The following is a 16,071-nucleotide window of genomic DNA, read 5'->3' on the forward strand; positions in this document are numbered from 1 at the left end:
CTTAATGCGACTCAGCCTCGCGTATGTGGAGCCACGCAAGTTGATTCGTCATATCGATTGCATTGTATTAAGGCATTATTAAGAGAATATAGTGTGCTATCGTGAAAGTGAGAAACTCTTCTTCCATCGACTATGATTAGTGAATATATGTGTCAAATGTTTAACCCAACTCCATTCTTGCATATCTTACGCGGTGCATACAAAAGAGATCAGCGCATATTCGCAGTACTGGGTACATACATGTAAAAATGGTTACATTGTTTAGTTGTGCTTCATTGAGCGAAGCCATGTTTCCATTTAAAACAGTAGGCAGCTATTTACTGAAACAGTCACACGGACAGATTCATATATTTGCGCGTTTACGAGAGAGTTGTTTTGTGCTACATAGGTTGTTAAGACTGACTCAACCTACAGTGTGCCCGTGCAAACTGCGGGTAGTCAGTTTTTGTGAGTTTCCTCATGCATGAAAAGGCCACGGCAAACAGTACATCCCGAATGTCCGTTGCAAAGTGAAAGATCTGCGACGTAGAGTCCTATAATCACGGTATTGTTGCTCCATTGGACTCTTCTAGACAAAGCACGCCATCAACGTTTGGGGTAAGAATACACGAAATCGAGTCGTCACTGTCCATGTCCGTTTGCTGAACTAGAACGGGCTGGTGGGTGAGAAGCACGTGTTATACATGGACCCCTGTGGGCGAGTAGTTCAGATTGACCATCCTTATGTGGCCCTGTGGATCCTCATCTATGTGGTGGTTATATGGAGAATGCTGGTAGTTTTTAGAATCGCTCTCGAGATCGTAGTCCCTTCTCGGATTCATTCTCCTGTCCACTCCGCCCACGGCGGCGCCGTACCGGGAGGGGTGGTCGAGGTTTCGCTCAAGCTCCATGTCGCGGCTCCGGCGATCGCGTCCCCGATCGAAGGCCCTCGCAACCTCCAACGTGTCCATACTGTGGATGTCAATGTCTCCATCTGCGGACATTCGCATGTCGACGTCCATATCGAAATCGAGATCCATGTGGGCGCTGATGTCTGTATCTCTACTCAACCTAAGATCACTTCCCATCTGATATCCTCTGTCCCCTTCCACGTCAAGGTCGACAGCCATGCGATGCCGACCAAAGTCGTCCTCATCATCAAAATTGGAGTTCATCGACCTCGGTCGGCGAGGCTCGACATCCTGCACATCGTGATATTCATTTAAGTCATGAATGTCTCCTTCGTCCATGGGCATGGCTCCCTGCAACGGTCTACCGTAGTCGTACTCTCGAGGAGGCGGCGGCAAGGGGGGAGGGGTGGAAGACGGGGGCGGTGGGATGTCGAACACGATGCGGTCATCTTGGAAGGCTGTCGATGACACCACATCAGGCATTAGAGTGAAGTAGGGATGGTCTTCCACGTTGCTATGGTAACTGACCCTGCTCGGATGATACGTCTGGCTGCGATCGATGAAGTTGTTGTGGTTGTTGTCGTTCCGCACATGGGCGTTGACGTGGGTCTGCATGGGCTCGTGGTGGATACGGTCGTTGATGCGGTCGTAGAAGTTGTCACCCAGCTCGGGCATACTGCGCCGCATTGCGGGCGGCACGTGTCCATTCATCCTCGCCCCATGTTGGTACGGGGCGTGCGTGTGGGGACCGCCGTTACGTCGCATGTCGGCGTGAGGGGACTTTTTGTGCTGGAGCTCTTCGTAGATTCTGTCCGAATTAGACAGAGGTCCCTGGAGGGACTCGTACTTCCGGTCCGGTGAGGTCTCGAAGATGTTATCCTCATAGAGTTGTAACGGTGGCTCCGCCATCTCACCAGTCTTCTTGGTTTTCCTGTAGGAACAAATAACGGCATAAGGAACAACGGTTAATCACTCGCAGTGAAACATCTCCATCAACATCCATTATAGTGACGCTTTCGGGGTTACGACACAACGATGTTTGAATGCCAAAACCATTATTCAATAATACTTATTATCATGTGTATTGACAAGAATGTAATCCCCTTCTGGTGCTTGAAATATATTAGGTAGTTTTCAAGGTTCATAATTATTCTTATTCCACTCGGTAAGAAAACTCACGAATACTGTCATATTCACATCTATCATAGACTTCAGACAATACGAATGAATAATTATGATGAGTTTGTTCACAAAAACCGATAAGTCCATATTTGCCAAATGGAGATATTTGCGATTAAAGGTAAGAAAAATAAAGAGAATAATAAGATATTTTTTCCTTCTTTTGACCATAACTTCAAAAATGTACCTTTATATGTAGTGACCAATATATCATTTAAAAGGTATTATTTTGTACTTTATGACAGAGACCGTACTTCAAAATCTTCAAAAATGGACTTATCGGTTTTTGCGAACAAACTCTTCATATGGAATTCTCCATCCCTGAATGCTTCTTTGACTCACAGATTTAGCCCGATTACGTGGCAACATCTGCCGAGAAATACACATAATATATTATAAACACACACACAAAAAATCAAACACACGGGATTTTGATGATTACAAAGGCCTGCCACAAGCTTTCACAACGGAATTAAGACACTCGAAGAGTTATGACTTACTTGCGTTTGGTGAACAGTAGCACGAGGATGAGAATGATGATTAAGATTAACGCCACCAGAGCAGCGGCTGCAATGGGAATGATGATGTCCATTCCTGTAAATTCATAAAGAAAACAAAAAGGAGATAAACATGACAAACTCAAAATATACATAGTTTCAATATCAGTATCAACGTACTGACACTGACAAACGCAATGGCATGTACAGGTGTATTGCCGTATTATCGTAATGTCCCATCATGCAGCACTGATTAGAGGAAAGACGAAAGAGTAGAGTGTGAATCGGTCAGGAGTTAAAACAAGGACATCGATATTTACTATTGGCTGCATGTCCACAGTTTGAATCGTGTTAGTCCACTGATAAACCCTGATGCTATAACTTACGGATGAAGAACAATTACAGCATATCCCCACTCTAAGCTAACTGTTTAAACAGTTAATATTTAATCAAATAAGACTCAAGAAGATTCCAGGACAGAAAGGTAAAGAAACAAAGAGAAAAAAAGAAGAAAATAAACCCATAACTGCTGAAGAGAGAGAGAAAAAAGGGAATAGAAAAGAGAGGGGGGGTGAAGAGATTGGATAAGGCGGAAAATAAAAATGAACAAGGAGGAGAAAATGGCTACAGGGTATTAGCACTTAGGGAGGCTTTTATCTATTAATGCAAACCAACGCACCTAGACCGTTGTTGGGGTTGCCTGCAGGAGGCGGGGTGATGCTCCCCGTCCCTCCGGGGAGGACTGTTTGACCCGAGGTCCCACCCTGGTTGGGATTGCCCGTCAAAAGCGGCGTGCCTGAGAGTCCTCCTCCACCTCTTGACGTTGAGGGCGTGCTCCGAGATGACTGTGGCAGCTCAGAGCGTGAGATTTCCGTCGCGGGTAGCGGAGCTAAACGTTCGGAAGGAGATGAAAACAACAACGTAAATATGAATACAAAATACCTTAATCGCACTTACTCTCTGACGTTATTCTGTATTATATTCTTAAATGAAAATCAAACCATACCCCTCAAGTTTCTATCTTGTTAGAATAGAACTTGACATCACTCTTACCATTTATCTATTTTTTTTATTTGTTACAGTGCAAGAAGTTCACGAATTGTTCTTTTCTAATGTATGTAGTGATTCCGATGCATTGGCTCAACACTCATGTTGCCTATCCTAACAAAAAAGAGCATTCAAAGAGCTACAACACTGTTCTATAATAGAAACACCATTTTGAAGGCAAACGGGTATGACCCATCAGTATGCACACACGTTTTCATTTCGTCATTCGGCAATGGGTAGTCATAAAATGATATTCAATGAAAATAATTATATAAACTTGTCGCTTTTGTTGCTCCTGTCCTGCCGAACGTATTCATACTGATCAATCCGAGAAAATGTAAATCAGTTCTGTCTGGGCAAAAGCCAAAATAATGATTAATCATCGTCATTATTTTTACATTCACTGGTTACTATACGTCTTTATCCACTGGCATAAAATGATTGCCAGTGTTATCACCGCAATCAAAATAACTGTCTGACACAAATCCACTGGAAGAGAGATCTGAGTACTTACGATCTCCCTCGAAGATGTCGATGAGTTTGATGTCGTCGATCACGATGTCACTCTGAACGCCATTTCGAATAGCCTCTAGTGATACCTATGGTAAAGTGAATCACGTGTAAATGATCACGAGCAAATGTTAGGGTAGACGTTACACATAGACATAATTATAATCATGGCATGCAACTCTCATAACGCGGATTGCAAACTGCAATCATCAGAAACGAAAATGATAGCTACAGAAATATTATTTGTGCATCCATCCACATTATTGTGGGTGGCAATATTCCAATGAATTCTTGAAGAATTTGGTAACTGGTTGCTACTTCAAGTGGTCGATTTCTACTGTTCCACGTTACATAATACATATTGTATTCATTTATTCTGTTTCCATGTCACAGTACAAATATTAAAAACAAGGGTCTCTGTTGAAATCATTGAGGGGTTTGCTTACTTACTCCCCTCGATCCACATCACCTAAACTCTTTATAATAGCAGGACAATGATAGAAAACAAAAGGTCATTCATCATTATTATCACATTTGTTTTTCTATTGTTTTATGCTGTCTTATCATTTGCATTTGTATTTGATTCATGTCAGTTCACCTTTTTGTTAAATTTTAGTTTTCAATTTGAACTAATTTTGTATTATTTGGATACGAACAATAAAATGAAATGAACTGAAATCACTAGGATTATGATAGAAATAGAGAATAGACAAAATTGAACAACTCCAGATAAAGAACATAAGAAACAACACGAAACGAAGTTACTACCAACAATAAATATAATAATATAGTACAAATAATATATTTATCACCTTAACTGGCTCGCCGGAGCATTCCAGTGGTACGACCACCTGGTGCCAACTTTCGCCCTGGTTGCCGTCCACCGACCACGTCCGGTTGTACTCCCCGTCGCACAGCAGGTACACGCTCAGTGTGCCCATGTTGTTGCGGGCCCCGTACCCGTCGTACATGTGGTAGGCGAAGCTGAGCTCGCCCTGGCCCATGCGGAAGCGGCGCGGGTCCATCGGGAGCGTGATGACCGCCCTGTAGCCCTGGCGAACACCGGGCGCGTTGGCGTTGATGAAAAAATATTTGCCTAGGGAAGAAATAAAAAAAAATCGAATTAAACAATTCGAAGGAGACGTTTTCTTATCAAAAAGAGTTATGATAAGTAATCTATAATATCCACGCCTAGATGAGGGAGGGTGCGAGAAAAGTTGAGAACTTTAAAGAGTAAATTATCAGAGTTTGAGCGTCAACGAGTCATATTAATGTAATATTGCTCTCTTATGGGGATTTAGAAATGGCAGCCAAGGTCATGATAATATTGTCCGTCGTAACCATGAATATATTTGCTTCGGAGGTCTAATAAACTACACCATATTTTACGATGTGTTCCCAATCAGTCCAGAGAAGTCTTTCCTACCGGAAGAAAAAAGAAAGAAAATCTGTGTCAAAAAAGAGCAATGACTTTCGCAGTCAACTCGAGTTATAGACACTTGTCTTACTTACATGCGTTTACCTTGTGTTTCACTCTTTATTGATTTAAGCACCCGAAACATATCGTGTAAAGCCAAACATCATGTCAAACTAGTAAAGTCCCTGGTGACGGACTTTTGATATTTCATGGATATCATGATTATTTCTTGGATGACGGTAGACGATGTACCATTTCAACTGATCGTACTTACTGTCACACTTCCTAAAAACATGATATTTTCGCTTCATGAAATTTTCGCGAATTGGAGCCCACGGCCTTTTTCGCGGCATGCAATTTTTCGCGAGTTGCCTCTATTAAGCCTATTCAATGCATATAGTGTAGACAAGAACTTTCGCGTGCATTTTAAATTCGCGAATATTGGCTCTCGCGAAATTCGTGAAATTAAAATGCAGGCGAACATGCCTCGTTTTACGGTATTTAGTCTCACTGCTGCTGCACTCCGTCATTATGTTACACGATATCTTCCTTTGTTATTAGCATTATTATGTTTATTGTTACCACTATCATCAATAATACTATCCTTTCACTACGCATTATCTTTTTTTTCTATTCTATAATTTGTTTTTTTTTTGTCTTGCCTACTACTATCACTACTATCATCCCCATCATCGTTGCTATCATTATCATTAGTATTACCATTTTTAGTAGTAGCAGCAGTAGCAGTAGCAGTAGTAGTAGTAGCAGTAGTAGCAGAAATAGCAGCAACAGCAGTAGAAGTAGTAGCAGTAGTAGTAGCACTGGTAGAACTAATAGGAGCCTCAGCAGCATTGGTAGTAAAAGTGATATTGATGACGCATCACCTATTGTGTGACGCGTCATCATGAAAGCCGTTTTTGGCAGGGAAAGTGTTTTTTTTTCCTTTGGTTTCAGCAGATCCGAATTCATTAGATGCTAAGCTTTGAAATGATAACATCTAATTTGCCCTAGTTCATTACACGAAAATATTATTTAAAATCAAAAATTACAAAACTGCAAAGGTTGTATTGCCACATCAGCTTTACACGCATTTTGCTTCCTTGTAAAATCTCCGACCCCACTTGGGCAATGACTTGTGATGGTGTATCATGTAAGTATTATCATTATCATTATTACTAAAATGACTAATATGATTTATCAATGACGTCATAGTCATGTCCATAAAAAGTCGCGATACCAATATCACCATAATTCAGTATTCTACGGCAATTTTCTTTTTTGTGTGTATTATCATCGCATCAAACAACTTGTCAAACTTTGAACAATAACAGAGGGGAAGAATGGTGCTCACCAGTGCCATTTTTGAAAGTGTGATCGACCTCCGGCCCTGTGCCCCACTCTCCCTGCCATCCGTGCCCGACTTCGAAGTCCATCTCATCGTTGCGTTCTTGTATGATGGCGTTTGCGCAGTCATTCTCGAAGTTGCAGAAGAAGAGCACTGTACATGGAAAAAAAAATATCAAAGTGAACGAGAGAATACGGTAAGATGATAATGGTGAATGACATCACGGTAATGAAGTGAACAATTGCAATCGACATTCTACAAAGGAGAAACCTTGAATAAAGTTCAATGATACAGCTGCACTGGTTAGCTCAAATGCGTTGAGGAATTGCCGAGTATCTTATCGCTTTCTACGATAAAATTCTACAGAGCAGTAATGTTTGTAGGAGTTGAGGCGGGATAAGTACAGAGTCCTTCATTATTATGTCAGAGCGCCACCTTGCGTCATCTACGCATCATGTTTTCATCGTCATTGGTTACCCTACCCATGGATCTACATGCCCTGCCAAATACTGTGTACCACGAATAATCTTCGTGGCGTGATGATGGCGAACGCAACATTAACAAGTGGACGGGGATGCTGCAATTCCCTCACGGATACGCCTAGGGAATATTGAAAGACTTGCAAGTCTTTTCTCATTCCCCCTGAGCTTATTGAGATGGTTCGGAATTTGATTATATCTGCGACTGCAACTGTTTGAAAGAGAAGCGCACAAAAGCTCTCTCAATCTCCCAATTAAAGCGCCTAGCTCGCTGCGTGGTGTCATTTGTAATGCTTCAGTCGACACCATCTCGAACGCATTACGCGTCGCTCTCTGCATCATTCCAGTGGTGAAGAAAGGTAAGATGAATAATATTATGATGGAACCATGCCCACACAACATACACAAAAATTCTTTCCAATGGACGCAATCACACGCACACAACATTGCCTAATGCATTGTCATCACTTTCGCGCTCCAGCCTGCATGGAAAAATGGCCTTCTTTACAGACTCCATAAACTGAGCTCAATCGTCAAGAGTGGAAAAAAAAATCTTTTCCCAGTGGCTTGAAGAAATACTAAATAACCATAAGTGGCAATCCAATGATTGTCGTATACTACGTACATGTACTTGCAATAATGGAAAGTTCATGCCTGTGTATACAGAGTAATTACACACAAATACCATTTGAATTGACAAATGCCGCCAACGCATATTCCGCTCAAACACACACAAGAAGAAGCTTAGTTGAAACAGTCAAATAAACATATGAATGTATGTATAAATGAATACGACATCATGATCTCCTCCAGGTTTATATGTTCATACGAAAACAAACTGCAGTGAGTTACCAATTTGTTTACCTTTGTGAGACTGATATCACTATCTAATAAAGAAGCATAATCAAACTTAAGATTAGTATTATTTCCCCAAGGTTCTGATTTATAGATTAATGTTCATTGTGTAACTTATGGTCGCTTTTCCTCTGCCCACTCAGATTAGCTATAAAAGATAATAATACTGGCAGTATTCCTGATATAGACGACGGCACCTATATCCATCATCCATCGCCAATACATTTGACGTCAGGCGATACTATCCATCCACCCAAACACAGCCAAGCCGCATTATTGACGGACCCCGAGTTGCTATGGCAACGAGAGGACGCACCCTCAATGCACCCGACAAGCAGAAGTAATGTTCTGATATGTGATATTAACTGAGGACATTATTGCCGCCAAAACTATAAAGGTTATCGGGAGTAAATATAGAGAACGATGCGGTTGTTGTGATTCGCAAGACAAAGAATGAAATGAAATAAAATTCATATACGTTTTTTTTTCACTTTGTCTCTTTTACTCAACATTGAACATGGATAGTTAGTGAGGTAGAAGGTTATGAAGTATAAAACCACTTGGCATACCAGCACTATTTTTGGACAACATTTAGGGGCCTATAAATGTTGCTATTAATCTACCTCTCCTCTCTTTTTTTTCTCTCTCTCTCTTCCTTCTCCTTTCATCTCCTCTTTTCTTTCCGTCTTCTTTAATTGGCAGTCTGTACCCGTAGTCATGGCAACAACTCTCGGTTTTTTTTTTCCATTTTACAGCGCACAAAGAAGCCCTCAGTGACCTGAAGGATTTCTTTTCTTTTCCCACTGCAAAGAGCAAGGAACGGAATGGGAAAGGTAAAGGGTAAAAGTAAATTCATGTCTCCACCCCCTCATAAACAGGAGAAAAATAACAAAGGTTCCCCCCCCCTTTTTTTTTAAGAATACCAGTCGAGACGTCAGATTTGACGATCATAAATAATAATTGCAAAGATCCCCGAGGCCCAAAAATAAGAGAGAAGGTGGAAATGAAAAAAAAGAAGAAGTGAAAGACATTGGAAGTAATGAAAAAAGTCATAATTTAGAGGGAGTTACCTGAACAACCTGCGAAAACCTCGCGAGCAGGGGAAAGGGACAAAGGAGATGGAGGGGGTAGGGGAAGATGGAGGAAAAACGAGGTGGCAAATTGGCATTAAAAAAAGAGGGGAGAAGATTTTCAAAATGATGAGGACCAAGGTTTTACGCACTTCGTGTTTTTCACAGTTTTCCGTCAAATGTATCACTGTCTGCCACAGGCCTTGTCACCGGCGTGATTGAGGACTCGGGCCCAGGCTTCAACGCTGAGGTCGCAATAACAATATCGCATTAGTTTTTTAAGAGTGTTGTTTCATTCCGGGGCGCTGGCATAGGGTTGGGGTTAATCAGGTCCTTTACGCCTTGCCAGGTATAACCTCCCCCATCCCCTCCCTCTTTGCCCCCTCTGCAGCTTTCGAATCTTTTGTTCCCCGCGCATTTTAAGTTAATTATGGCGTGGAATAGCGAGACCATTACCTCCCCCTCGGCGGAACTGGGCTGTTGTGACAGCATGATGTATAAAGTTGTCCGCTTCATAAGTATTCGTGAACGTTAAATATGTTAAATGGCTTTGTCCCGGACCACATTGAGCGATTTCTTTATTTCTTTCCTTCAAATCTCCTTCTCTCTTTTTTTTTTCTTTTTTTTTTGGGGGGGGGGGGGAAGGGGGGAGGTAGAGAATCGTTTGGACAATCATTGGATATTACTTCTTCCTTTATTAGAATGCGCCTCTGGATGTGGATCCAGGTCTAGTGAGTTGCATTCGCTTCGTCTTGACCTGAGAATCCAAAAACTGTAACAAGGAAGCAACAAAACCCATGGAAAAAGAAAGTGCTTTATAGTTCAAAACTAGATAGACTCCATAATGCAATTATTACCCAAAAAAAGAGATTAATCGTGATACATGTAGTTGGCCTCATATGTGATAACTATTTATTTACTGACCGTCTCGCCCACTGTTTGTTGAAACTATTACAGCCGAAATCAAAGCATTAACAAACAAATTAGGAGGTCGTTTCCTCTTTAGGATATAATCGCCCTACACGAACGGGTACTCACGCCCCGTGCTCGCAAGCGCGCACTCGAGAACTGGATTACTGGACAGTTCGTGCCATTGAGAACGACACCACGTTCGCCCACAAAGCCGTTGTTTCATCAGGCCAACACGGAATTGCGCCCGCAGCGGTAATTGTTCAGACGTCTTTATTGATAAAAATCATTTCTCATCGCATTCGGCTTTGCTTTCGACAAAATTGAATCAGGCATCGTTAGGGGAAAGGGGAGCGAGAGAGAAAAAAGAAAAATGCTAGAAGTTCAAGCGAGCCGACAGGCCGAAGAAATACAGAAGAGCGTCAATGCAGAATAATAATCATAATTCGGATTAATCCTCGTGTCTGTCAGGGTGGATGAATGGAACCCACAAAGGAGACGTTATTAGAAATGAACTTATTAATTTGATATTCGTCAGGTGGACGACTCCATTTGCAATGCGGATCTAGAACACGTCATTGATTACGGAGAGCTCAGCTGCCCGCCGTTCATTCAAGACATCGGTGTTCGTTAGCTATAGCAATTGTGTCTGTGAAAGATTGAATGTCGTTCAGTGAATTGGCACTGCTATATATCAATGGTTTAAAGCGCAAGACAAGAGATTCTGGCTGCAAGTTAGATTTTACAGGAGAAACTCTCCTAGCCATTATACATTTCCTAGCAGGTGACTAGAATAAGTCTCGAATAAGGCCATCGACGTGCAATACGAGTCTAGGCCGTAGGACCCGTACTTAAAGGCATAATTTACCATTTGCAGATGGAACAAAGACCCAGCACTAGTGCTTTAAAATTGTTTTAAAATGTGAGTTAGGGATAGAAACAACCACTGTAAAAAATTGAATAACTAAATCGATGTAAGTATTGTTAAATTCACAAAATGTGAACAATAGTTATAATAAAAATGTTTCCAGACTAAACCGTTTACAGTTATGGTTTATTGAGAAAAAATACTGATATCTCCTTATATTTTAGGTTTTATTACGAAAATTTTATATGGCAGGATGTTTTGTGATACAACCTACCTACACATATGCATAAAATGTGACATCTTGAACATTTTAAAAATCACTACTCCCAAAGGTAAACAGGACCTTTAAGGGTAAAGTTAAATCTAGGAAGTAGACAGGGTTTGGTTTCGTAGCAGGCTTGACAGGACGCGGAGATACACAAACGAAAAGAAGAAAAAAAAAAGGAAAAAGAGGGAGCTTAACGAGGAAAAAAATACAAAAAAACAAACAAACAAACAGAGTACAAACTACAATTATTATGTATTTCAAGATAGGCAGATGGGGTCTATACGTAAAGGAAATAGAGAGACGGAAAGACAGACAGAGAATAGAGCACATCCATTCAGAATATGGAACATCGTCAGTGGCAACGTATATAACTTCGATAGTTCAAATATACACGACAGCGGTACACAAGTACAGAGAAAACAAATACTTCTTCATTTTGACAACGTCTGACGTCTCTTTCTGAAGGACTTTACCATGGGTTATTTTTCAAAAACTTCACCAAACTCAGCGGGGCGGCAGAACACGGCCGCTTCCCTGCTACTCGAAATCCCACCGAGATCTCCGGCCGGATCGGACCGGCCCCGGCCGTACACCCCCACGAGTCTTTTCGATATCGTGTGTGCGACAGAATCAACATTAGACGGCCGAGTGCATGCACTTGAAAACTGGGGACGCTCATTGACGGAAGTGGACGCCAAAATGGAAAAAAAAAGAAGAAAATCCTGTTGCGTCGTATTCTTCGATCTGAAATCAGGAAAAAATGGTATAAATTTGTTTGCTTTGAGTTATGATTTTCTCCTCCGTTTTCTTCCTCCTCCTCCATGTCCTCTCCTCATTCCTCTCTTCGATCATTCTACCTTTATCCTTCCCTCAATCTGCATGTTCCACTCACTCTAATGTAGATGACAATTCTCTTTTTCCCCCGCTGTAATAGTTCTACCTTTTATTCTCTTCACCATTCTTCACCCTGTAATGTCGACTCTCTCTTTGTGAAGGATGATCGTAATTCTTCATCTCTTCTTTTCACATACTTATTTTTCCCAAAATGTTCATCTTATTTCAGAATATCAGTATAATGGTAGAATGTTGTGAATAGAACATGGTTCGTCAGCCCCACTTGCTGAGTTGACAATTATATTATGGAATCTGTGCACAAGTGACGTACCAAACTGGACTAATGGCGACGTCGAAATACGTATTAGGCTCAAAATGTGCTCTATATAGGCAAGCGCGGTGTACACAATTCCCTATCTCTTCTTTGTAGTCCTTAAATCATTCTCTATTACAGTCCTACAAGATCTACGGGGCATGACGGGCTTCCCTTCAAAGAAATCGGTATGAATTCAAAAGGTAATCCCCGCCATCGGAATCCGATCTCCAGCCAGGGTCGTACAGCTCAGTACAGGACAAGCCACAAAGTGGCACTGGGGTGTTTTTTTTTCCCTCTTGTGCCATGCAATTTGACCAACCTAAATCCTGTGACTTTTTGTGGATACAAAGGAGGTGGAAAACGGAATAGGGGTAACATGTTTTGCACAGAGTGCGGCTGAACACTTTAACTTTGAATACGCATCTCACGGGCATTGGCAATATCAATGACTAATTGTTTTGGAGTAGTATATCCCTGCAGTCAATTCAAAGGTGAATCGGTTGAATCTGTGGGAGTCAACTCTCAACAAAAACAATAATAACAGAAATAGTGCCGAGGAGACACACAGATGATAATATTAATAATGTGCGAAGAGTGGACTGAAATGAATATTTATCCAATTCTTTGGGGAATCTGGGAAAGTCCACAGCACAACAGAAGTAGCCAGTACGCTGCTTAATAATATTGCTTCATGCGACATGCAGCACGAAGACAAAGAACGATCAGGGAGGTGGCCACCTCCCTGGAACGATATAGGCCTACATGATAACATAGGGCCTACCATGTACTAGGCCCTACGTGGTTCTTTCATGCAGTACACATGTATGGAAGCATGAAGCATGTTAAAGCAGCCTACTGGTTACTGCTTTGTGCTGTGGACTGCTAGCGGTAACGCCCCAGCACATGCCTACATAATTACGGAAAAAAAGATGTCACTGTAGACGCCATAACAAGACTGATACTTTTAGTACTGGAGGGGGGTGTGAGATTATGAAACATAGAAAAGATAAAGAAACGACTAACACATGACCTATTATAAAGCCCATCAGATGAATCCAGAGTGATAAGCGTACCAGATGGTAACAGATAGACCCTGGACATTCTTTTGACATTATCCTTTTCCACCCTTTCACTGCACTAATCGGATTGGAGCTCAAACCCCGGCTGGCACGAAAAAAAAAAGAAGAGTAAAAAAGGTATTTGTGGCTTTCCATTGTCTGAAAACAAGACTGCCGTAAACGCTGCAAATCTCCCAAAATATTAGACACCGCGGACAGACAAACACAACGCAACAAGTGTCTTTCATAAAGGTGAAAAAGAGGACGGGAAAAAAAGCAGTAAACTTGTTTATTCCGGGGCAGGCAATCAGGGGACACTTCAGTTTGTCACGGCACAGTTCTTTCAGAAAATAAGTCATTTTATCATGGAATCGCGATGGTTCCAGTTTGCGGTCAATAGGGATGGATTGTGTCTTATTATTGCCCTCTTTTCAGCTTACGATTGCTTTTGTTCACCTTTTCCAAAGGATAGACATTGCGGTCAAAGAAAGAGAAATGATAAAAATCAAACAAAATGCAATACACATCACAGATGGCGGTTGTAGAGATTTCAGAGAATCAAACGGCCTACTATCTAACCCTTCCAATACAATTATATACAGAGTTCATAATAAGTTTGTTCCATTACCTACGAAGTGCGTCCTATCCGCAGTTAGCGACTTGGTCGATATCTCACAACGTATTGGCAACGGGACTGTGTTGTGGTATCATCATTATTATATTCTACATATTGTGCTGTATCAGTAATATACACGTGCGTGTATTCCAAATATGATAATATATGTGATGTTCTGACACTATGATGAAATTATGATATTTTGTAGTCATGTGAATGATATGCGACAGACAAAATGGAATGTGGTAATGCACAAACGAGAAGTCACATTGTGTAAAATAAAGAAAAAAAAACAATAACAATGTTGGTCATTTTTTCATGTCTGCAAACATTTTCAACTGAGACACTGACATCTTATGAACACGAGAGCTCACACACAGTCATTTTCGCCATGTATTATCTAATGATGGAGCTACAGTATCCGTGATCTACCCTAACCACGGCGATTACAAACGCACCCCACCTCCAACCCATCATAAAGACGGAAAAACAAAAACAATGTTGGGAACACTGAACTCGAATTTCATTGACAAGTATCACATCCCCTCATTACCCCCCCCCCCCCCCTCTTCAACACACACTCTCACGAGCACATGTTTCGCTCTCTGAAACAACATCGAACGTCGCTGCCTATCATCAAGGTAACGGCACAAAAATAACACCGAATCTACCAATCACGGCAACGCGGGTGCACAACGTCAGAGTTAAAGGAAGAGAAAAAAAAATGTGACGGAGGAGGATGAGGAGGAGATGAAAGAAAAGATGAGTTGTGAGATGAAAGAAGTAAAAGAGAGGCAAGACGAGATGATGAGAAGACATGATGGTGAGATGGAAGGAGGAGGAAAATGAAGAGAAAAAGACCAGGATGAGAGGAAAGAGAGAAGAAAACATATAAAGTGTGAAAATGAACTTAGAGAAGAAAGCATCACGGGGCGTAAGGGTAACTAAAAGAGAATACGTGTATTCAAGAAAGTTTACCGGGAAAAGGACGGTGCATTCTTACAAGAGAAAAAAAAACTACCATATGGGAAAAACACTAAGGATATGATGGAAAATAAATGCGGAAAATTAAAGAAGTTTAGGGACGGGCAAATGATAAACTGAGAAAGAGAAATGATTCGTTCATGACCGTAACTGAATCCTTTTTAGCAATTTCAACCATCACGAGGTTCTTTAAAACCATGAAAATCTATGAGAGAAGGGGTCACTGAACTGGCAAGAGGAAATTTATGATGTCAATTTCTGCTAGGGGAAAGGACAATCGAAGAGACAAACACACAAGTACAACAGTACACACACACACATACACACTCACCAAAAAGAAACCAAAAATGTAAACGAAAATAAAATCAGAAGGAGAGGAAGAAACCCAGTCTTTAGAGGGCTTACGTTTGTGGGTGGTACGGAACTTCTGGGATTGGTGACGCAAGCGCGGTAGATAAGCTAAAGCAGATCCATGCTTGAACTGTATCCTCTAAAATGTTTTTTGTTACTGAGAACGGCGGAAATCATTTAAGCACAGATTTCTCGGTAGTAGAAGGAATCTTTCTTTTTTTCCCGGTGACCTAACGATTAAGCCCTACTCCTTCAGTTTGATGCATTATATCTTAATAAGTAACCATCGAATGAATATTTCAGATACGCATCGTAATCATAAATATTGATTCGTAAATGCCATGGAAAATGACAGCCACAATACTCAAACGACAGTGGTTCTTGGTAGCACGTTCAATAGAGATATCACAGCAATTTGTCATTATCATTCGCTTGTGTGATTCAATTTATCGCCACTGAAAGACACAGCGAGCAAGCTGAGTACTATAGGCCGACATGTTATAAGTCAGGAAAAGTACGATTAATCTATACATATCAATATTCAGTGTGTTCTTACAGAAGAGATGACGGAGGGTGGT

At 41.3% G+C, this 16,071-nt stretch overlaps 1 protein-coding gene across 1 annotated transcript in view; it reads right to left on the minus strand.

Annotated features, from left to right (window-relative positions):
- Nucleotides 1-677: 677 nt before the first annotated feature.
- LOC139716152 (uncharacterized) overlaps nt 678-16,071 on the minus strand; it is a 132,305-nt gene continuing 116,911 nt past the window's right edge. The window contains exons 2-7 of the mRNA XM_071627712.1: nt 6,892-7,038; nt 4,936-5,219; nt 4,128-4,212; nt 3,246-3,455; nt 2,570-2,663; nt 678-1,821 (exon numbers count right to left, since the gene is read on the minus strand). Coding sequence (XP_071483813.1) covers nt 678-1,821; nt 2,570-2,663; nt 3,246-3,455; nt 4,128-4,212; nt 4,936-5,219; nt 6,892-7,038 — 1,964 coding nt within the window. The remainder of the gene's footprint in view (nt 1,822-2,569; nt 2,664-3,245; nt 3,456-4,127; nt 4,213-4,935; nt 5,220-6,891; nt 7,039-16,071) is intronic.

Source organism: Diadema antillarum, unplaced genomic scaffold, assembly GCF_040938485.1.
Source record: "Diadema antillarum isolate AM-2024a unplaced genomic scaffold, OU_Dant_1.0 scf00000062, whole genome shotgun sequence".
NCBI lineage: Eukaryota > Metazoa > Echinodermata > Echinoidea > Diadematoida > Diadematidae > Diadema > Diadema antillarum.